The 22,560-nt window shown below is 44.1% G+C and overlaps 1 protein-coding gene across 1 annotated transcript in view; it reads right to left on the minus strand.

Annotated features, from left to right (window-relative positions):
• Window positions 1-22,560, minus strand: part of prkcq (protein kinase C, theta) — a 122,594-nt gene that overhangs the window by 24,520 nt on the left and 75,514 nt on the right. Inside the window, exons 5-11 of the mRNA XM_059987319.1 lie at window positions 17,232-17,394; window positions 15,884-15,915; window positions 15,710-15,795; window positions 12,244-12,373; window positions 5,425-5,534; window positions 4,071-4,170; window positions 648-805 (exon numbers count right to left, since the gene is read on the minus strand). Of these exons, the coding sequence (XP_059843302.1) occupies window positions 648-805; window positions 4,071-4,170; window positions 5,425-5,534; window positions 12,244-12,373; window positions 15,710-15,795; window positions 15,884-15,915; window positions 17,232-17,394 (779 nt within the window). The remainder of the gene's footprint in view (window positions 1-647; window positions 806-4,070; window positions 4,171-5,424; window positions 5,535-12,243; window positions 12,374-15,709; window positions 15,796-15,883; window positions 15,916-17,231; window positions 17,395-22,560) is intronic.

Consider the following 22,560-nt stretch of genomic DNA (forward strand, 5'->3'; position numbering starts at 1 on the left):
TAATGAGGTGACCAGAACTGATTGGGGAGGGCTACTTCTCAATTCTTTTGTGGATGAGAATGGTTCAGCACAGAAATGGGCCCTTCATCTCACTGTCTATAGTCTAGGAGCAGAGGACAAAGCCCCTGAATGGAAACACATTGCTTCAGAACAGAGATGAGGAGGAATTTCTTTAGCCAGAGGATGGTGAATCTGTGTGGACTTTTTACAGCTGCGGTTGATACGTTCTTGATTAGCGAGGGTAGCAAGGAGAAGGCAGGAAATGAGGTTGAGAGGAATAATAAATCAGCCATGATGAAATGGCAGCACAGGATTGATGGGCTGAATAGCTTAATTCTGCTCCTATGTCTTATGGTTTTATCTGTGTTGACCATGATGGTAAGCTAAACTAGTCCCACCTGCCTGCACACAGTCTATATCCCTCTGTTCCCTGCCTGTTCATATGTCTGTCTAAATCACTCCTAAAAATTGCTGTCGTATCTGCTTCTACCACCTTCCTTGGTAGCGAATTTCAAGTTTCCGTTACAGATGTGACCAAGGATAGAATTGGACTGCAGACTCGATGGGCTGAGTGGCACACTAATTCTTATACCTGTGAATCCTTTGTAGGCTGCGACTGACGGAACAAAGTACTTTTATTTTCTTACCTTTCCAAAGCTGCCTTTCCCCAACATTTTGTGCAGGGTGAAGTCATCGATGGCAAACTTTCGCTGGTCGGCCCCGGGTGGTTCTTCGTAGATGGGAGAGTCTGGGGGACTGCTCTCTCCCTCTTCTGTTGGTGTTTCCCAGCTGATACCTTGCACCTCTGGGGTCAGGAGTGAGGAAAGGGGAAAGATTAGCTTTATTTGTCGCAGGTATACGACTGGTGGGTGCATGGAAAGCCCTGTCAGGAGTGGCAACGGAGGCAGACACACTCAGGGGATTTAAGAAACTCTTAGGTAGGCACGTGGATGAAATAAGAGTGGAGGGTTATGTAGGAGGAAAGAGTTAGATTGATCTTAGAGTAGGTTAAAAGGTTGGCACAACATCCTGGGATGAAGGGACTGCACTGATTGGCAATGTTGTATATTCTATGAATCATTGAAATATACAGTACAAAGTTTTGTTTGCATCAAGGACAAACACAGTCAAGAATGTGCAGGGGGTAGACTGCAAGTGTTGCCGTGCTTCTGGTGTGAATACAGCATGCCCAGAACTTACTAACCCTAACCCTAAATGTGGGAGAAGAACGGAGCGCCTGGAGGAAACCCTTGCAGTCACGGGGAAAGCAAGTTCCTTACAGTCAGTGGGAGAGACCGAACCCTGAACACTAATGCTGGAAGGTGTTATGCTAACAAGCACAAGGATCAGAATTAGCTCGCTATGCAGGGAGCTGCGTTCAGATTCTTGTTCCGTCTCAGAGAGCTGGCCAAGAGCACATCTCCTTTAGGCATATCATGTCAACAACCGTAGACTTGGAGTTGTTAGGAGGAGTAAAATACTCCAAACAATGGTTTCTCTAACTTCCGTTAATGCCCCTCCTCCCCCACCCCCAATTTTTCTCTCTTTTTCCCCTCTCACAATAACTCCTTGCCTGTTCTCCATCTTCCTCTGGTGCTCCCCTCCCCCTTTCTTTCTTCCAAGGCCTTCCATCCTATGATACTCCCCCTTCTCCAGCCTTGTATCCCTTTTGCCAATCAACTTTTTCAGCTCTTAGCTTCATCCCTCCCCCTCCTGTCTTCTCCTATCATTTCAGATCTCCCCCTCCCCCTCACTAATCTCTTACTATCTCTTTTTTCCGTTAGTCCTGACGAAGGGTCTCGGCCCGAAACGTCGACAGTGCTTCTTCCTAGATGCTGCCTGGCCTGCTGCGTTCCACCAGCATTTTGTGTGTGTTGCCTGTACGGAAACATGATGTTTTAAGTTTTCATTGTTCTTCCTGAGACAGCCACTCGAGGGAGACAAAGGACGGTAACTCAGTGGAGAGAATGCATCCCCTCACAGGAGACAGTTAACCCAGAATGTCCTCTCCACCCAACCCCATCATCGGCAACGAGAGAAGATGCAGTCCCAAAGCAGCCGGCCGCACTAACACACACCTATAGGGAAGGAGACCCATCAGGAGGAGGCTGCTATTAAGCCATGTGATTTGAAGATCGGCCAGCGACCCACTATCAAAATTAGAATCAGGCTTAATGTTACTGACGTGGTATTTGTTGCTTTGTGGCAGCAGTACAGTGCAAGACATCAAAGATTTAAGATTCTTAAAAATTAGTTTCATGTACATTGAAACATACAGTGAAACGCATAGTTTGCGTCAATGATCGACACGGACCGAGGATGCGCTGTCTTCTGGCAGCAATGTGGGATGCCCAAAACTTACCGACCTTAACCGTACATCTTTGGAACATGGGAGGAAACCGGACTATCCAGTGGAAACCACGTGTCACAGGGAGAATGTGCAAAGTTCTTAAAGGCAGCGGCAGGACTACTCTGCCACCCTTGAACTTAAAGGTTACAAAAAGTTACAAAAGAGGAACAGTGAGCTGGTGTTCTCCTGTGCACAACTGTTTTGTAACTTAGTATGTTTAATGTACTGCAGCCCCAAAACAGCAAATTTCACAATGTACACCAGTGACTACAAACCTGATTCGGATTCCGAATTCGTGGATGGTTCAGAACCTGACTTCTGGAGGGGAAGAAGCTGTTCTTAAAATGTTGAGTGCGGGTCTTGAGGCTCCTGTACCACCTCCTCTGATGGTAGTAGTGAAAAGAGGACATGTCCCACGTGGTGACGGTCCTTCATGGTGAATGTGGTTGACTGACTCAAGGTAATTGCAGATAGTAATGAAAACTCGGGAAGTGATTTAGGAAGGTTGTCTGCTAAAGCAGACATGATGTTGTGTCGACCTTTTAAACAACTCGAAGACCAATATAGCTCTTCCCTCCCACACGGTCATCCCTTTTAATTTCATCCGCGTCCACGTAAGAGCCTCTTAAATGCCCCTAATGCATCTGCCTCCACCACCACCCCTGGCAGGGTGCAGCACGGACCCACCACACTCTGTATAATTAAACTGCCTCTAATATCCCTCTTATACTTTCCTTAAGTCACCTTAGATATATGCCCTTTTGCATTAGCTGTTTCCGCTCTGGGGAATAAAGGTGCTCCATTTATGCCTCTTATCATTTTATTCATCTCTAACAAGTCACTTCTCAATCTCTTTCACTTTAATGAAAAAAAAGCCCTAGTTAGCACAGCCTTTCCTCATGAGGCACGTTTTCTAATCCAGGCAGCATCTTGGTAAATCTCCTCGGCACCCTCTCCACATCCTACCTGTAATGAGGCCGCCTGAACGGAATAACCATGTTATTCCTTTTGTCCGTACTATTTATTCATGTTATTTAATTAATGTATTTTTGCAATTCACAGTAATTTTATGCCGTTGCACAGTATAGCCGCCACAAATTTCACATCATACAAGTCAGTGATTATAAATCTAATGGTATACATTTGTGTTATCAAGGTGTATGTGCCTCATGTGTTTCTCTAAGACTGTTATAGCTAGGGGTTGATAATCCCACTACTTATTAAGTGCTCCCAATGGTGTACATCTCAAATAGCCTCTGATAACCAAATCCAGTTTCTATTTTATCACGTGTAGATTAGCTACTAATTCAAACAGAACCCTTTCTACTGACAGGTTTTCTGGTGCCTTAAAACCATGGTTGGCAGCTCATCCAGGATGAGGAAAGCTCTAATCTCAAGCTTCTGCTTTCTCGTGGATATACCCATCATGGGGAAGGCTTTGGGAGTAAACCCTAAGGTAGTCCTACTTTGAGCTCAATGCTGACTGGTAACTCCTGGAAGGTCGCTGGTGCCAAACTGTATTGGCCTCTGCTGTTCCTTTGGATTCTTCAGTTATGTGGAGGGGGGGTGCCCGTTGCATGGGTAATTGCTTGCTCCTCATATCGTACTGCGCTAGCTCCCGTATTGACTGAACATAGACATCCATTGTCAACCCCTCTCTAACAGGTAACGTTGGTTCCAGACCCACCACACGGAGAGTGACAAGGCCCAATTACATTACCTTTCACAGAAGTTACAGTCTGCTGAGCGTCCGCTGGTTTCTTGAAAACACTAATAGGTCCTTCTCGACTTATGTACTCGTTGTCACGCAGAGTGCGGGCCTGCATTTAAGAGACACGGAAACGGGGCATTAAAAGTTCAGTGGTTAGGTCACTTGGATTGGAATGTTCCTTGAAACTTTGATTTTCTGCGCCTGGTATCTGCAGTCCCCAATGTGTCATTTCCAACCAAAATGGCAACTTTAAAACATGCGAAGGAGATGTATGGGATCCCTAATACCCCCAGTGGCCAGCTTTTACTGAAACCACCCCGTCTGGGACCAACAATCACTTGGTCAACATAGTCAAAGTCACTCAGATCACATTTCTTCCGGTCTGATGTTTGATCTGAACAACAACCGAACCTCTTGACCATGTCTGCATGCTTGAGCTATGCAAGCGCATAGACAGGTGTACCTAATAAAGTGGCCACTGAGAATAAACCCCTTATTTCTCAGGAAGAACTACTTTCTCACCCAGTCTCAGGTTGAATCCCAAAGCCGGATTTGTCTCTGCAGCCCTGACTGGGGCAAGGAACTTTGAGACCAACAGGCCTGGGAGAAAATGGTCAACCATTCTCTGTGAATCAAACAGATCACACAAAATGCTGGAGGGATGCAGCAGGTTAGGCCGCATCTATGTAGAGGAATAAACAGTCAATATTTCAGGGTGAGACCTTTCATCAGTCCTGCATACAGCAGGCAGGACATTAACTAAATGCTTAGAATTCCTCCCCTGCTATCATCACTAACCACGTGATAAGGGATCCTGACCTGAAATATTGTCCGTCCATTCCTGTCCACAGATGCTGCCTGACCTGCTGAGTTCCTCCAGCATTTTGTGGATATATCAGCTGGAGCTGTTCCCTTCTCCTCAGATGCCACCTGACCTGTTGAGCATCTACCACATATTTCCGATTTACTTAAGCTGCCCTCGTTTTAACGTGCTCTCGGGATTTACAAGACACCAGCTGGAGAAACTGGTTTCTCATTTTCGCTCTACCTCGATTGACCTGCTTTCAGTTTTGCTATTATGGAAGGAGCTGTTCTTTTGTAAACGACCTTTCGCTCGCAGAGCAATAATCAACTGAACTCAGTGTTGATGGTCCTGGTGAAGGGTCTCAGTTCAAAATGGTGGCTCTTTATAGCTCTCCATAGATGCTGCCCGACCTGCTGAGTTCCTCCAGCATTTTGTGTGCCTTCTGCAGATTTGCGGCATCTGCAGAATCTCGAGCTTTCGATGGGACTTGCTTTGCATTTGCTGACCTTCTACCTGGCGTGGAGTTGAGAAGCCGAAAAACAAGCAGTGATTCCGTACCTGTTGTTCACTCTCTATCTGGGCCAAGGCCTCAGCCATCATCTTCTGATTCACCCCGCACAGGTTGGCCACTTTGTTCTGACACTTGTGGTGGACGTTCATTCCACATTCTGACGGAGAGAAGAGCAAACGTCAGAGCTATTGTGCTAATAACACCGGTACAGGGCAAGGGCTGCTTTCTAAGATACTCTGTTCTGCTGGAACTTTCAGACAATCTACAGGAGTTAGAAGCAACTGTTGGATGTCTATTGCCACACTGCTTTTTAGCCGTATCAACAGCCTCTACTTCCTCAGAGGCTAAAGAAGTTCAGCATGCCCCCATTGGCCCACACCAATTTTAATCAACGCCCATAAACTCCACCATCCCTGGATACACAACAGCCTGGTATGGAAACAGCTGTGCAAGTGACTGTAAGAAACTGCACAGAACCAGGTACACAACCCAGTCCATCAGGGAAATCAGTCTATGGACTCTGTCTATGCTACTCCCTATGTTGGGAAAGCTGCCGATATAATTAAAGACCCTATCCACCCCAGATATTTTTTGTTCTCCCTTTCTTATCGGGCAGAAGATACAAAAGCCTGAAAGCACTTATCACGAAGCTCAAGAAAGACATCTGTCCCGCTGCTATAAGCCTTTTGAATGATCCTCTAGTACAAAGAGATGGACTCTCGACCTCACTATCCACCTCGTCATAATCTTGCACCTTATGGTCTGCCTTTGCACTGCACTTTCTCTGTAACACCTCACTCTGCATCCTGTTACTACTTTACCCTTGCACTACCTCGATGTGCCGATGTGATGAGGTGATCTACGAAGTCGGCATGCAAAACAAAGATTCTCACCGTATCTCAGAACATGTCAGAATCGGATTTAATATCACCATCATGCCATGAAGTTCATTAACAGGGTGGCAGCAATACAATGAAAAACATGATAAATAAATATAAAAAAAACTGAATTACAGTAAAAATATTAAATAGTTAAGTTAAAATAAGTTGTTCCAAAAAAAAACCAGAAATCAATAATGTCCATTTCGAAATCGGATGGCAGAGGGAAAGAAGCTGTTCCTGAATCGCTGAGTGTGTGCCTTCAGGCTCCTGCAATAACTCAAGCAACCAAATACCCATCTCCCAATGATCTGTTTGGTTATCTTCTATGGACTTGCATTTCCAAGTTCACAATAAAGAGAGGACACACTCATGCTCCATTAGTGCTGGTGATAAAAGACCGAGTTTCCCACTTTCCATAAACCTTAAACTTGAACACGATGTGAACTGGAGCTTGCTTATTTTTGCTCCATGCACTGAGATGTAGTGAAAACCTCTTGGCTGTATACATTCAGATTACGTCACTTGTTCATTCCTAAAGCCGATATAGATCAGTGGCAGATATGAGTGGAGAAATGGAAGACGGGGATTAATCCAGGCAAGTGTGAAGCGTACATTGGGAGATCAAATACACACCATTTATGGCAAAACTCCAAACATGTAGTCATGTACAGAAAGATCTTAGGGTCCATATCCATAGCTCTGTGAAAGCGCCTGAACAGGAGGCAAAAAAGGTGTTTGGCATGCTTGATTTTATTAGTCAAGGCACTGAGTTCAAGAACCAGCTTTATAAAACTCTGCTTAGGTTGCATTTTGAGTATTGTATTCAATTTTGATGGCTCAGAAGGATGTGGAGGCCTTGGAAAGGGTGTGGAAGCGTTTTATTGGGATGCTGCCGATATGTACTATAACAGGAGGTTGGACAAACTTGTTTGATTTCTCTGGAGCGGCAGAGGCCCAGGGGAAGTCTGATAAAAGTTTGCAAGATTATGAGACGCATACACAAAAGTTGATAGCCCGTATTTTTTCCATGGGTGGTAATGCCCAAGACTAAAGGGTATGCATTTAAGGTAAGGGGGGAAAATTCAAAGGAAACAATAGTGATTCTTGAAAGATCATTACTAATGCCTCCACAACCTCTTTAGCTACCCTGGGGCATAGTTCATTTGTCCTAGGTGACATATCTACTTGTAGACCTTCCAGCTTCTCAAGCACCTTCTCCATAGTAACAGCAGCTGCACTCACTTCTGCACCCAGACACTTTCAAATTTCTGGCATACTGCTAGAATCTTCCACGGTGAAGTCTGATGCAAAATACTCATTATGTTTATTCACTATTTCTTTATCTCCCAGTACTACCTCTCCAGCGTCATTTTCCAGTGGTCTAATATCCAAATCTCGCCTCTCTTTTACTCTATATACATCTGAAAAAGCTTTTGATATTCTTCCTGGGATTTTTGGCTCGCTTACCTTCATTTTTAATCTTTTCTCTTCTTATGCTTACTTTAGTTGCCTTCTGATGGTTCTTAAAAGCTTCCCAATCTTCTAACTCCCCACTAATTTGTGCTCTGTTGTATGCCCCCTCTTTTGCTTTTATGGTGTCTTTGGTTTCCCTTGTTGGTCATGGTGGCATCATCCTCCCTTCATCTTTGGGATGCATCTATCCAGTGCCTTCCAAGTTGCCTCCAGAAACTCCAGTAATTGCTCTTCTGCCATTGTCCCTGCTGGTATCCCCTTTCAATCAACTCTGGCCACCTCCTCTCTCATGCATCTGTAATTCACTTCACACCGCTGTAATACTAATACAACTGTCTTTATCTTCTCCCTCTCAAAAAGCAGGTTGAATTCTGCCATATTATGATCACTGCCTACCAAGAGTTCTTTTACCTCAATCTCCCTAATCAAATCTGGTTCATTACACAACACCTAACCCCGAATTGCTTTTCCCTTAGTGGGGGTAACTGGGGGTTGCTCTAAAAAGCCACCTTGTAGGCATTCTACAAATTCCCTCTCTTGGGATCCAACTCCAACCTGCCTGCATTCTGAAATCTCCCATGACTGTCGTAACATTGCCCTTTAGCCATGCATTTTCTATCTCCCATTGTAGTCTGTAGCCCACACTCTGGCTACTGTTCAGGGGTCTGTATATAACCCCCACCAGGGTCTTTTTACCTTTGCTGCTTCTTAAATCTACACACAATGCTTCTACATCTTCCAATCCTTTATCACTTCTAAGAATTTGATTTCATTTTTTTTAACCAACAGACCTACCCCACCCGCTCTGCCCACCTGCCTGTCCTTTCGATACAGTGTGCAGCCCTGGATGTTAAGCTCCCAACTATGATCTTCTTTCAGCCACGTCTTAGTGATGCCCACAATGTCGAACCTGCCAATCTCTAACTGTGCTACAAAATCATCTACCTTATTCCGTATACTGTGCGCATTCAAGTATAACACTTCCAGTCCAGAATCCATCATCCTTTTCTATTTTGCACCTATGATACACTTCATCTCATCCCACTGATTGCAATGTCATCCTTTCATCGTCCTGTCCTTCCTAACAATCTCACCAGACACTTCATCTACTTGTATACCAACTGCCCTTTCCTCAGCCCTATCACTCCGATTCCCATTTCTCTGCCAACTTAGCTTAAACCCTCCCCAACACTCTAGCAAGCCTGCCCACAAGAACATTGGTCCCCATCGGGTTCAGCTGTAACCCGTCATTTTTTTTTTAAAAAAAGAGACAGGTCATTCCTTCCTTAGATGAGATCCTAATGATCCAGAAATCTGAAACCCTGCCTCCTGTACCACCTCCTCAGCCACTCATTCATCCATCCCATCATCCTATTCTTGCCCTGACTAGCACGTTGCACTGGGAGTAATCCAGAGATAACTACTTTGGAGGGTCTGTTTTCAGCCTTTTCCCAATGATGAAATAGAGGCTGACAGAATTTGGAACATAGAACATTATAGCTCAATATAGGTCCTTTGACCCACGATGTTGTGCCAACCTTTTAACATACTCTAAGATCAATTTAACTCTTCCCTCCTACATAGCCCTCCATTTTTCTACCATTCATGTGCCTACCTAAGAGTTTCTTAAATATTGATAATGCATCTGCCTCTACTATCATCCCTGGTAGCGCGCTCTACACACTTACAACTCTCGGTGTAAAAAACTTACCCTTGACATCTCCTCTAAACTTCTCTAATTACCTTAAAACTATGTTGTCTTGGTACTGATGGACAGATCATCTACGACTGAGCTCCACCCGGAGTATATGCATCTCTGTGACACGGCTACACCTGTACTGTGTTTTACTCTCCCTGAACCTGAGGTAATCCAGAAGTCTGACACCAGTGCTGAACTTGTCCCAAGTCCGTCACTCATACAGCATCGACAGGAGGGGCTGCCTCAAGAAAGCGGCATCTACCATCAAGGATCCCCACCATCTGGGCCATTCCATCCTCTCACAGCTGCCTTTGGGCATGAGGTACCTTTGATCAGCAAGGCTGTCCTTTGGTTACAGGGAGAAGGGGTTTGAGAGGGACTGAAGGGCGTACAGACTCGAAAGGCCGAATGGCCTGAGTGGGCTCCTATGTCTTATGGTTTTAGAGCCATCAGATTCTTGACCTCACCTGCACAACCTTAACTCTACCTCAGTAACAATACCTCTTGTACTAGCGTGGACTTGCCTCTGATTAGGGCTTGTTTTGCATATTTTATTCTTCACTGTCCCGTAAGTGTATCAGTTAGGTTCTGTATACTGTCTAAACCTGTATGTCTGAGATGCATCTACAAGTTTGTCACTGTAACTGTACTTGTGCAACAATGAACTGGAGCTCGGCACTGGCATTGCTCAGTGACCTATGCTGCCTCCCAGCTAAGCAGGGGCTCAACTTAAAGATCTTCAGCCATCTTTTCAAATCTTTGACTGGCTTGTCAACGCTTACCTCCACGCCTACAGAAGCCTGGGCATTTGTGGATCAGGGGTAAAATTTTCACCTGCTATATGGGAGACTCGAGTTCAATTCCCAGCCAATGCGATAGGATCTCTTTTGAACTTGCACTTTGTTAACTTGCACTGCACTTTCTCTGTAGCTATTACACTTCATTCTACATTGTCAGTTTTACCTTTTCTAGCTCAATGCAGAGTGTAATCAGCTAATCTGTATGAACAATATGCAAGACAAGCTTTTCACTGTATCTTGGGACATGTGTGACAATAAGATCATAAGACATAGGAGCAGAATTAAGCCATTCAGTCCATCGAGTCTGCTCTGCCATACCATCATGGCTGATCCTAGATCACACTCAACCCCACACACCTGCCTTCTCCCCATATCCTTTGAAGCCCTGACTGATCAGGAAACGATCAATTTCCACGTTAAATATACCCACAGATTTGACCTCCACCACAGTCTGTGGCAGAGCATTCCACAGATTTACTACTCTCTGGCTAAAAAAAAATCTTCCTTACCTCTGCTCTAAAGGGGTGTCCCTCAATTTTGAGGCTCTGCCTTCTAGTTCTGGATACCCCCACAATAGGAAAACATCCCTTCCACATTCACCCTATCTAGTCATTTCAACACGGTAGGTTTCAATGAGATCCCCATGCATTCTCCTAAATTTCAGTGAGTACAGGCCCAAAGCTGCCAAACGCTCCTCATATGTTAACCCCTTCACTCCTGAAATCATCCTCATGAACCTCTTCTGGACTGTCTCCAACGACAACACGTCCTTTCTGAGATATGGGTCCTAAAGCTGTTGACAATACTCCAAGTGCGGCCAGACTAGGGTCTTATAAAGGCTCCGCGTTACAGAATGCCTCCCCAGAGCTTGCTGCTCCCAACCAGGTCTCCCCTTCCCACTCTCAGTCAACAGCACAGAACCATATCAGAATCAGATTTATCACTCACGTAAGTTATGATTTTTTTTTGCGGCAATTGCTAATGTACTGAGCAAGAGCCTTTGGCTCTCTTACACAGATGAACCAGTACGCATAATAAACCAATACCAATAGCTTCCATCACGCAGGAAGGTATAAAAGCCTGAAAGCATGTTATCACCAGGCTCAAGGACAGAGTCTATCACTGTGTAAGATTATTGAACAATCCCCTGGCATGGCAAGATGGACCCTTGACCTCACAATCTACCTCATTGTGATCTTGCACCTGACTGTTTACATGTACCGCACTTTCTCTGTAGTTGTTACACTTTATTATTTTAGAACATAGAGCACTAAAGCACAGTAAAGGCTTTTCAACCCACGATATTGAAATAGGTTAAAAGGTCAGCACAATAAGGCCTCCTACATTGCCCTGCATTTTTCTGTCATCCACGTGCCTGAGTTTATTAGATGTTCCTAATTTATCAGCCTCTACCATCACACCTGGCAGGGCATTCCAAACACCCACTATTCTCTGTGTAAAACCCTATCTCTGATATCCCCTCTATGCGTTCCTTCAATCAGCTTGAAATTATGCCTCCCCCCCCACCCCCGGTATTAGCTATTTCCACTCTGAGGAAGAGTCTGGCTATCCACTCAATCTATGCCTCTTATCATCTTGTACATCTCTATCACATCACCTCTCATCCTCCTTCACTCCAAAGAAAAAGCCCTAGCTTTCTTTTACCTTGTTTGACCTCAGTGTACAGTGTAATGATCTGAAATGTATGACCAATATACCTCTTTTAGGGCATCTATCTAATTCTGGCTTCATTATTTCTTTAATATCCATGGTTTGCCACCCGTGCCCGAGTCTTAAGCTCTGAATTCTCTCCCTAAACCTTTCCACTTCTCTTTCTGCATCTTGGCAACCTTAAAACTTCCTTCTGCCACAATAATGTCACCCTGCCTTGCCATTAGCTCCGTTATATCACGTCAAGTTCCTGTTAAAGGGAGCTGTGAAGGAGAGGCTGGGAGCAGCAGAGGAAAAATTCCCAGTGGATCGCAGACAGGAAGGCATGACCTGTGCATTTACCTTCGCACTTTAACCCTTGCCTTGCAAGGCCCCAGAGTAGCGTTCCACAGTGCTCACAGAAAGTTGGGCTCTTGTAGTTGTAGACTTTAAACCTGTGCGGCATGTCAATTTTAAACCTCTCCTTGTGAAACTGGAAGGCAAAGGAAAATATTGGTGGTTAGTGAAAAGCCCTGATGAAGAGAGAACATGAGTTGAACATAAAGTGGAACGTTTCACAGATAGATAAGGACAAGATAATATTTGGGCTTCTATGGCTGACTCAAGCAGTTGTGCTAGCTACCGAAAACACGGTAGAGTCATTGGAAACACTGAGCTGTCTTATTAAGCTTGATTTGAGAATCCTAACACCAGTTAAAGCTTCCACTGCCAAATGTCACGGACTGTTGATTGAGAAAATACTTTCCAACCACTCGAACAATCTAGTTCCACTCCCACAAGCTAAACACTGCCATCACAATCGCTGCAGAAAGAAGACACCAAGTGTAATGAAAATCTGCAGAGAGGGAGAAAGTCTTGAGAACCCTTAGTAGGTCAAGTCAGCATCAATGGAGACAGAAGTGCAGGCAATACTTCAAGCTGATGAACTTAACCTCTCTTGTTTATAAATGCAGTGACCCTCCAATGCTGCCTATTAATCTGTTAACTGTGAGTTAAAGCTTACTGACTTGGAACAATGTGCCTGTCTACATCAATGGTGTTGACGTTGAGATGGCTAAGAACTTTAAGTTCCCTGGAGTGAACTTCACTGATAGTCTAAGATGACCAAGAGAGCTCACTAATGTCTCTAATAAAGAAATTCAGTGTGTCCCCATTGATCCTTACCAATGTTTACCAGTTCACCAGAGAAAAGCCTGCTATCTGAATGCACAAGTCACCTAGTTGCAAATGAATCTGAAGAGTGTTGTGGACACGGCTCAGCACGTCTTAGGAACCAACCTCCACTCTAAGGACTCTGCCTATACTTCTTGCTGCCTCAGAAAAGCAGCCGGCATCATCAAAAATCCCATCCACCCCGGACATTCCCTCATCTCCCCTGTCCCATCGGGCAGAAGATACAGAAGCTTGAAAGCACGTACCACTAGACTCAAGGATGCCTTCTATCTCACTGCTCTAGACCCTTGAATGGACCTGTCGTAGGATGAGATGAACTTTTGTCCTCGCGATCTTGCACTTAATTGTTAACCTGCACTGTACTTTCTCTGAAGCTGTTACACTTGATTCTGCATTGTTAATTTTATCTTGCTCTACCTCAATGTGTAATGATGGGATCTTCTGAATAATATACAAGACAAACTTTTCACTGTATCTTGGCACAGGCAACAATAATAAAACAATACCAGTACCAACAGCATCCCTGACAGTGTGTTCCAGTCACCCACCACTCCCTGTGTAAAAAAACCTACCCCCATCATCTTCCCTAAACTTTCCTCCACCCAGCTTGAAAGGATATCTTCTGGTATTAGCCATTGTCTGCCTGGCAGTCCAACCTATTGGTACTTGTCTAACAAGTCAACTCCCTCCTCCTTCACTCCAAAAAGCTCTCTCAAACTTTTCTTTTGTTCCTTTGTTTGTTTTGTATTACATAAAGTGCAGTGACAATAACACAAAGGAGCAGAATTAGGCCATTTGGCCCACTGAGTCTGCTCTACCATTTCACCTCCTCATCTTTGTTTCAAAGCAGGGGTTCGCAACTTTTTTAATGCCGTGGACCAAGGGGTCCATGGATTTCAGGTTGGAAACCCCTGTTCCAAAGGGACGTCCTTGTTCTGTACTGGAACTGTGAGGTGAAGGCTTCCAGTTCAATTGCATTTTGCTGGATCAGTGTGGAGACCGAGTCGGAATGTGCATGATAAAGGAGCGCCCTTTCAAACAGAGTCATTCAGCCCCACTGTCACAAGGATCGTTACAGGCAATCTTCCCTACCAAATGCAATAAGCATATACAACAGTTCATCTCTGTGTGACTTGAGAACACATAAGGCTCTGCCTTATTATTTCATACATTATTGCATATTGGTAAATTATTATTGTGTATGTTATTATTTGTTCTTTATTAGTTAATATTGTTATTATTATATTTACTATGATTAAATTTATTATTATTTTTCCTAATTGTGTTTTTAAATGTTGCTGCTTGGGGTCCTACTTGGGATGAATAAAGTATTTATTATTATTAATTCACATCACCTTTGAGAAATAATTGCTGGTTAGTGTGTGTGTGTGTGTGTGTGTGTGTGTGTGTGTGTGTGTGTGTGTGTGGAGTTTACATGCTCTCCCCATGGGTGCCCCCTATTGGGCACGCTATGTTAGTGCCAGAATGTGCTGCCCCCGGCAAATATAACCATAGAACACTACAGAACAGAAACCAGGCCCTTCGGCCCTTCTAGTATATGCCAAAATCTTATTCCATTAGTCCCATTGACCCGCACCCAGTCCATAACCCTCCAGACCTCTTCCATCCATGTATCTATACAATTTATTCTTAAAACTTAAGAATGAGCCCGCATTTACGATGCCAGATGGCAACCTGCTCCACACTCCCACCACTCTCTGAGTGAAGAAGTTCCCTCTAATGTTCCCCCAAAACCTTTCCATTTTCACCCTAAAGCCACGTCCTCTCATATTTATCTCTCCTAATCTAAGTGCTGTGCTGTGGAGTTCATTTACATCTCTGGTCAAAGACCAATATATTCTTGCCTCTGAATGGGTCAAGTACTCTGGAGTTTAGGAGAAAGATGAGCGGTTTCTTTAAAACATATGAAATTCCTGAAATACAGAGTAAATGCAATAGGAGTGACTTCCCAGGCTGGGTTATCTAGGGCTCGGGTCACAATCTCAAAATCAGGGCTCGGATATTCAGAGCAAAGGTCAGAGGAAATATCTTCACCCAGAAAATAATGAGTATTTAAAATTCTGCACCAAGAGGGCTATAGAGGCTGAGTCACCAGAGAGAGGTGGATATTATCGTTGGATATTAAAGGAAAGAGTGTGGCCACCGGGTAAATGATGAGCCCCGCGAGTTTTGAACGGTGTTGCAGGCACAGCAGGTCAACTGAGCAGCTCCTGCTCCCACATCTTATGTTACAGAACAGACTGCTACAGATCATCACATCAGATCGTTAACGCAAAGGACGCATCTCACCCAATGCGCTAATGTACACGTGATCAATAAATGAACTCAAATTTGAGTCTGGATCCTCCAGTTTCATCTCACATCTCAAAAGCGTACCAGTTAACCAGCTAACAGGCTGCTTGAAATTGTTCCTGGTGTGTAAGAGAGTGGTAGAATCTGAGGGGACAGGAACGCGGACAGATCAGTGTAGGATTAGAGTAAGTGGCGATCAATAGTTAGTGGTTCATTCCTCAATGACTCTGTTTAGTTTAAACTCCAGGGAAAAACATCCCATCATTATGCCTTACTAATTCTAACACACAAGACTTTCTCACAGCTGGGTTTGAATACATACAATTGTCTCCCTGCTGTTCACAGCAGACCCTGTGCACTTGGCGATGATCTTATCAATGCACTTCTTGTGAATCGCAGCATTGCACTCTGGAAGGTGGAAGCACAGCAGAATTAGACCATCAAAATCACTATCCAAACCTTTCCTGCAAATACTCGGAAGCTGAAAGCAACTTACGTCTGCACTGGTATCCTTGTTTATTCAGCCCCCTAAAAGAAACAAGAATAGGTAGATTTTAACCTGTCGGTCCATAAACCACAAGGAGCTAGGACCAGGAATAAATGGGGTTGGTTCTTCAAGCCTATCCCACCATTTGATACCAATCACAATCTAGTCCAGGCCTCAGTTCTCATTTGCCACCAACCCACTGATCTTTCGAAAGAAGAGCAGGTCAAAGGAGCAGAATTAGGCCATTCAGCCCATCGAGTCTGCTCTGCCATTTCATCATGGCTTGTTTATTAAACCCTTCAACCTCATTCTCCTACTTCTTTCCTGTCACCTTTGACACTTGCTGATCAAAAAATAACCCAATATACCAATGACCTGGCCTTCAGAGCCAATGAATTCCACAGATTCACCACCCTTCGGCTAAAGAAACATCACCTACCTCTTCTTTAAATCCCACTCATGATCTAGACTCCGCAACCCTCTGAGGTAAACAGACCCAGAGATTCACCACCCTTCATGAGTAAACGCATAGAACTGAATAATACACCACAGGACCAGGCACTTCTGCCCACAATGTAAATGGTAAACTAAACAAATCTCTTGTGCCTGCACAGTGTCCACATCGCTCCATTCTAAAATTCATGGTAGCGTAATGGTTAGAGTAAGGCCATCACAACACCAGCGACCCGGGCTCAACTCTGCTGCTCTCTGAGAGGAGTCTGTACGTTCTCCCCATGACAACATGGGTTTCCTCTGGGTGCTCTGGTCTCCTCTCACATTCCAAAGGGTTAGTAGATCAATTGGTCACGATTGTAATTGGGCAACTCTGTCTTATTGGGCCGGAAGGGCCTGCTACCATACTCTCTCTCTCTAAACTAGAAAGAAAATTAAATTAATCATGCCTATCTAAGAGCTCCTTCAATGCCTCAGTTATATTTGCTTTCATTACCATCCCAGGTACTCACCCTTCTCTGTGTAAAAAGCAACTTGCCCTACACACCTTTGAATGTATCCCCTCTCACATTCAAAGCATGCCTTCCAGTGTAAATATTTTGATCCTGTGGAACAGATCCTGGCTATCTTCTACACCAACACCTCTCATATCTTATAAACTTCTATAATGTTTCCCTATGAGTTCTTATTGTCCTTAGTTTTAAATGACCCCCTCCGTAACATGCAACAACATCCCCTCCTCAGAGACTCTTACACTAGTGAAAGCATGTCAAGATCCACCCTGCCAAGCCCCCGCTCTCTTCAGCTGACCCCGTGAACTTAAGCCAACCTCTGCCCCTTTACACCGATCAACCGGAAGGTTCATCACCGCGTTTACAATGTAGCGCAAGTGTAAAAGGTGTACCAAACAAACTCGTGGCAGACGGAACAGAAGGTGGGCTGTGGGAAGAAGGTGGCGATGAACTCGTGACACTTGACATTGTGAACTTTGGCCTGTTTGATGGCTCCTCTTCGTTGGCGCAGAGCGAACAAGCCTTCAGTTTCACTTTCCCCATTCTCCTTGTTTTCTGTTGGGAGAAACAGACACAGCATCACACCACCAGCTTCAGGATCAGATATTACCCCTCAACCAGAACCAGAGGGGTTAACTTCACTCAACCCAACACTGAACTAGTTCCACAACTTATGGACAACCTATGGACTCACTTTTATGGACTCTACAAGGAAACAGCATTATGAAGGACCCCATGCACCCCTCATACAATCTCTTCTCCCTCCTGCCGTCTGGGAAAAGGCTCTGAAGCATTCGGGCTCTCATGACCAGACTACGTAACAGTTTCTTCCCCCAAGCTATCAGACTCCTCAATCCCCGAAGCCTGGACTGACACCTTGCCCTATTGTCCTGTTTATTAATTATTGTAATGCCTGCACTGTTTTTGTGCACTTTATGCAGTCCAGTGTAGGTCTGTAGTCTAGTGTAGCTTTCTCTGTGTTTTTTTTATTACGTAGTTCAGTCTAGTTTTTTGTATTGTGTCATGCAACACCATGGTCCTGAAAAACGCTGTCTCATTTTTACTATGCACTGTACCAGCAGTTATGGTCGAAATGACAATAAAAGTTGATTTGACTTGACTTGATGTTCTCAATATTTATTACTTTAAAATTATTTATTCATTATTAGGTTCCTTATGGTTGTCAAGGTTGTCTTAGCCGGGGGGAGGGGTGAGTGGGTAAATGAGTTCCCACTACCCTTTTAGATGCTTCCAATGGCATGCGTCTCAATAGCCTCTGATAACCAAATCCAGCTCTTGACTTCATGTGTGGCTTAGTCACTAAGCCCGGTGGAATTGTTTCTACTGACCGGCGAAGAGGCAAAGGCAGATTACTGGAGTCTTAACACCAGCCGCTCTGGACAGATGGGGCTCATCAGCTGAGGTTATCATCTACGGAAAGGAAGACTCTGTTCTCCAACCTCCACTGCTTTGCAGCTGCACCTACTCATGGGGAAGGCTTTGGGAGTAAACCTCGAGGAAAATCCGGTGCTGGAGTCTCTAAAAGTTCTACGTTGAGTTCAATGATGACTGGCAGATCCTGCGATGCCACTGGTGCCAAACTGTACTGGTGTTTCGTTAAATTCATCAGCTACATGGAGAGGGTGCATGGGCAACAGCTTGTTCTTTATACCCTACTGTCCTGGCTCGCTTATATAGAGACAACCAGGATACAACGTTCAATGGTCGGCCTTGACCAATGGAAGCTTCTTCTATTATTATTTTTTCTTGCTTTTGCATTTGCGTAGTTTGCTGTCTTTTGCACAATGATTGTTTCTCTGTATTTGTTTTGTGCGCTTTCATTGATCCTATCGATTTTTTTTTCACATTTACTGTGATCAGCCACACACCACACTTTTACTTTGAACTTTGAGAGCTGCAGCTTAGGTGTTGGAGGCAACTACGTAGCGTAAGACTATAACCACGAAGGAGCAGAACTGGGCCATCCAGAACACCGAGTCACTTCCACCATCATGGTTGATTTTTTATTCCTTTCAACCCCATTCTCCCCACAACCTCTGACTAATCAAGAACCTATCAATTTCTGCTTTAAGTATACCCAATGATTCAGCCTCCACAGTGTCTGTAGCAATGTATTCCACAGATTCACCACCCACTGGCTAAACCCACCACCCTTCTGATCTCTGTTCTAAAGTGATGCCCTTCTATTCTCTGGTTTTAGACTCTCCCATCATACGGAGCATCTCCTCCATGTCCACTCTATCTAGAAGGTGATATTGCGAGCCAACCTCCCCCTCAGTGATAATCACATACAGCCAACTGCGGGAATCAGGCCACTGGGAAGGCTGGTACTCAAAAGCAAGAAGTGCAATGTTCAAAGTAAAACTTTATCGAAGTACCTATATGTTATCATATACTACCTTGAGATTCATTTTCTTGCAGACAAATAAAGAGAAACAACACAACTTACGAAAAACTAAAGACCGATACACAACGTTCTGCCATTACACACAAAGCTGGAAGAACGCAATGAGTCAGGCAGCATCAATGGAGGGAAATGAACAGTCGACACTTCATTCCATTCCATCTTTTTGCAGTTACTATAGGGCCAGGACACTACCAGGTTCAACAACAGCTGCTTCCCTTCAACCATTCTCTTTTTGAACCAACTGGTACAACTTTAGTCACTACAGTTTCACAACACTTTGACCGCTTGGAACTAAAATGGACAGTTTTCTCTTTGTCTAATTGCTTTCTTGTGTAGAGAATTTGTTTTATTTTTGTTCTGAATGCTGCCTGTATGTCCTTGTAATAATGCTGGTTTCAATTGAACCTGTGCAGACATGTGCTTGTGCACGTGACAAGGGTGGTTCCGTAGCGTAGGGGTTAGTGACACACTCTACAGCACCAGCTGTAAGATCGGGATTCAACTTCCACTGCCGTCTGTAAGGAGTTTGTACGTTCTCCCCATGACTGTCTGGGTTTCCACTGGGTGCTGAGGTTTCCACCCACAGGTTGCTTTTAATTCTTTCCCACTACCAAAACCTAAACCTCTGATTTGGTCTCCCCCACCCTGGGTAAAAATAGTTACCGCTCACCTTGTCTGTGGGTAAGATGAATTTCAGGGTCGCATACTTGCATACGCAGTTTGATAATAAAAGTATTTTGTATCTTTAAATCTGTGCTCACCATATTTTAAAACATTTCTACAAAATCTCCCCTCATTCTCTGAAATTCCGAGGAAGAAAAACCCAGCCTGGTCAACCTCTTTGTATAACTCAGGCCCTCGAGTCCCAGAAACATCTTCGTAAATCTTCTCTGCACTCTTTCCAGTTTAACCACATCTTTCCTATAAAAGAGTGACCAAAACACTCCATAGTATTCTGTGTACATACACCTTTACAAGTCACATAGAACAGTGCAGCATAGGAACAGGGTCTTTGGCCCACCATGTTCTGCTGAAATTGCTAAAAAAATTAAATCAAACACACCCAAAAATGAATCCCACCCTACCCATACAATGTCCCTATCCCTCCATCTTCCTCACATTCACGTGTTGATCTATAAGACCATAAGACAAAGGAGAAGTCGGCCTTTCGGCCCATCGAGTCTGCTCCTCCATTTCATCATGAGCTGCTCCAATCTCCCCTTTAGTCCCATTCCCCCGCCTTCTCACCATTACCTTTGATGCCCTGACTACTCAGATACCTATATATCTCTGCCTTAAATACACCCAATGTCTTAGCCTCCACTGCCGCCCGTGGCAAAAATTCCATAGATTCATCACCCTCTGGCTAAAAAAAAATTTTTGCATCTCTGTTCTGAATGGGCGCCCTGCAATCTTCAAGTCATGTCCTCTTGTACAAGACTTCCCCACCATGGGAAACAACTTTGTCATATCCACTCTGTCCATGCCTTTCAACATTCAAGATGTTTCTATGAGGTCCGCCCTCATTCTTCTAAACTCCAAGGAGTACAGTCCAAGAGCAGTCAAACATTCCTCATAAGTTAACCCTCTCATTCCCAGAATCATTCCAGTGAATCCTCTCTGAACCCTCTCCAATGTCAGCACATCCTTTCTTAAATAAGGAGCCTAAGTGTCTCTTAAAAGCCTCTAATGTATTTGCCGCTACCACCATACCAGCACATTCCAGGTATCCACCTTTCTAGGGTTGCCAGCATAGTGGATGCCTGAGAGTTGATCCACCTGCCAAGTGTCGGAGAATGACGTTGAAGGGTTTAATAAACAAGCCATGATGAAATGGCAGAACAGATTCGATGGCTCGAATGGCCTAATTCTGCTCCTTTGACTTATGCTCTCTTATAGACGAGGGATTTCACTGGCAAGAAAATGCAAATCAGAAATAAATGCAAATGCTGGAAATCTAAAATATAAGCCGAAAATGCTGGACATACTCAGAGGATGATGATGAGCCTGTGGCAAGATGTGGCCTGGTTTGGTCAGCGTTTTTATTTCAGCTATAAGATTAGAACAGGGACACAGGGGCTTGTTCTCCTTGGAGCAAAGGAGAAGTGACCCCATGGGTCCTATTGCCCTGCTCTACCCCCATAACCTGTAACTCCTCATCTCTCCCATTTGTTTGAGAGAAGCAGAGGTTTATAGTTTTGGGCAAAAGATATCAAGGATAAACTTCATTAACCATATACATGTTTTAGCAGTTTGCTAGGTGTGTTGGTCAGGGCAGGACATGCAACATTAAACAAAAACAAGAACATTAAACAATTATAAAGAAAGTTGGAGGTTAAACTACAAATATGGAATAAAATGTGCGTAAATACATAAATCCCAGCATGTATTTGCATTGTAAACAGCATTATAACAAGAGCTTAAGGTGTTTATTGTGCAATGACAGGGGCAGTAGACAGAGCGGGTGGGAGCTAACCAGAATGGAAGATCAGATTAACTGCCCGAGAATAGAAAATTATAAAATGGTGTTAAGCTTTTGTTTTAACAGGCCTGAAGTACTTTTGGAAAAAAACCTTTTGCAGAATGGGTAGTACCCACAAGGACTTCCATGTCCTGGACACATACAAGTCCCTGCAGTGATGGTTGACTGCAGCCAATGATCTGTGCTGCTGGCCTGACCATTCGCTGGAATTTTTGCATATTGTGGGAGGACAGCAATGGCTGGTGTGAGGGTGCTCTCCATGACGGCACCAGGATGGTCCGGGGAAGACTGAATTTTACCAGCTGCCAAGGGTATCAGTCGGGAATGAGAAATTCACTGCAGACTCTCAGAAGCAATCAGAAGGAAAGTGGAGAGGTAATAAGTTCTGGGTCTCTACGGATAGATCGAGGAAAGGGATTGTTCTTCCAGGAGTAACACACAGAATCCTGGAGGAACTCAGCAGGCCAGGAAAGAAATGGACAGTCAATATTTTGGGTTGAGACCATTCATCTAGACTGAAAGACAGGGGAGATAGTCAGTATAAAGAAATAAATTGGTTTATTATTTTCATATGACCCAAGGTACAGTGAAAATAATAAACCAATTTATTTCTTGCATACCATTCATACAAATCAATTCAATATAATGGTGCCTCAAGGCAGTACGAAGCACAGCAATAACAGAATCTCAGAACCAGAATCCGAATCAGCCTTATTAACCCTGGCCTATGTCGTGAAGCTTGTTGCTTGGAGGCAGGAGTACAGTACAATACATAAAAATTACTGTGAGTGACAATAAGCAATATATATTT

This window comes from Hypanus sabinus, chromosome 13, assembly GCF_030144855.1.
Source record: "Hypanus sabinus isolate sHypSab1 chromosome 13, sHypSab1.hap1, whole genome shotgun sequence".
Classification (NCBI taxonomy): Eukaryota; Metazoa; Chordata; class Chondrichthyes; order Myliobatiformes; family Dasyatidae; genus Hypanus; species Hypanus sabinus.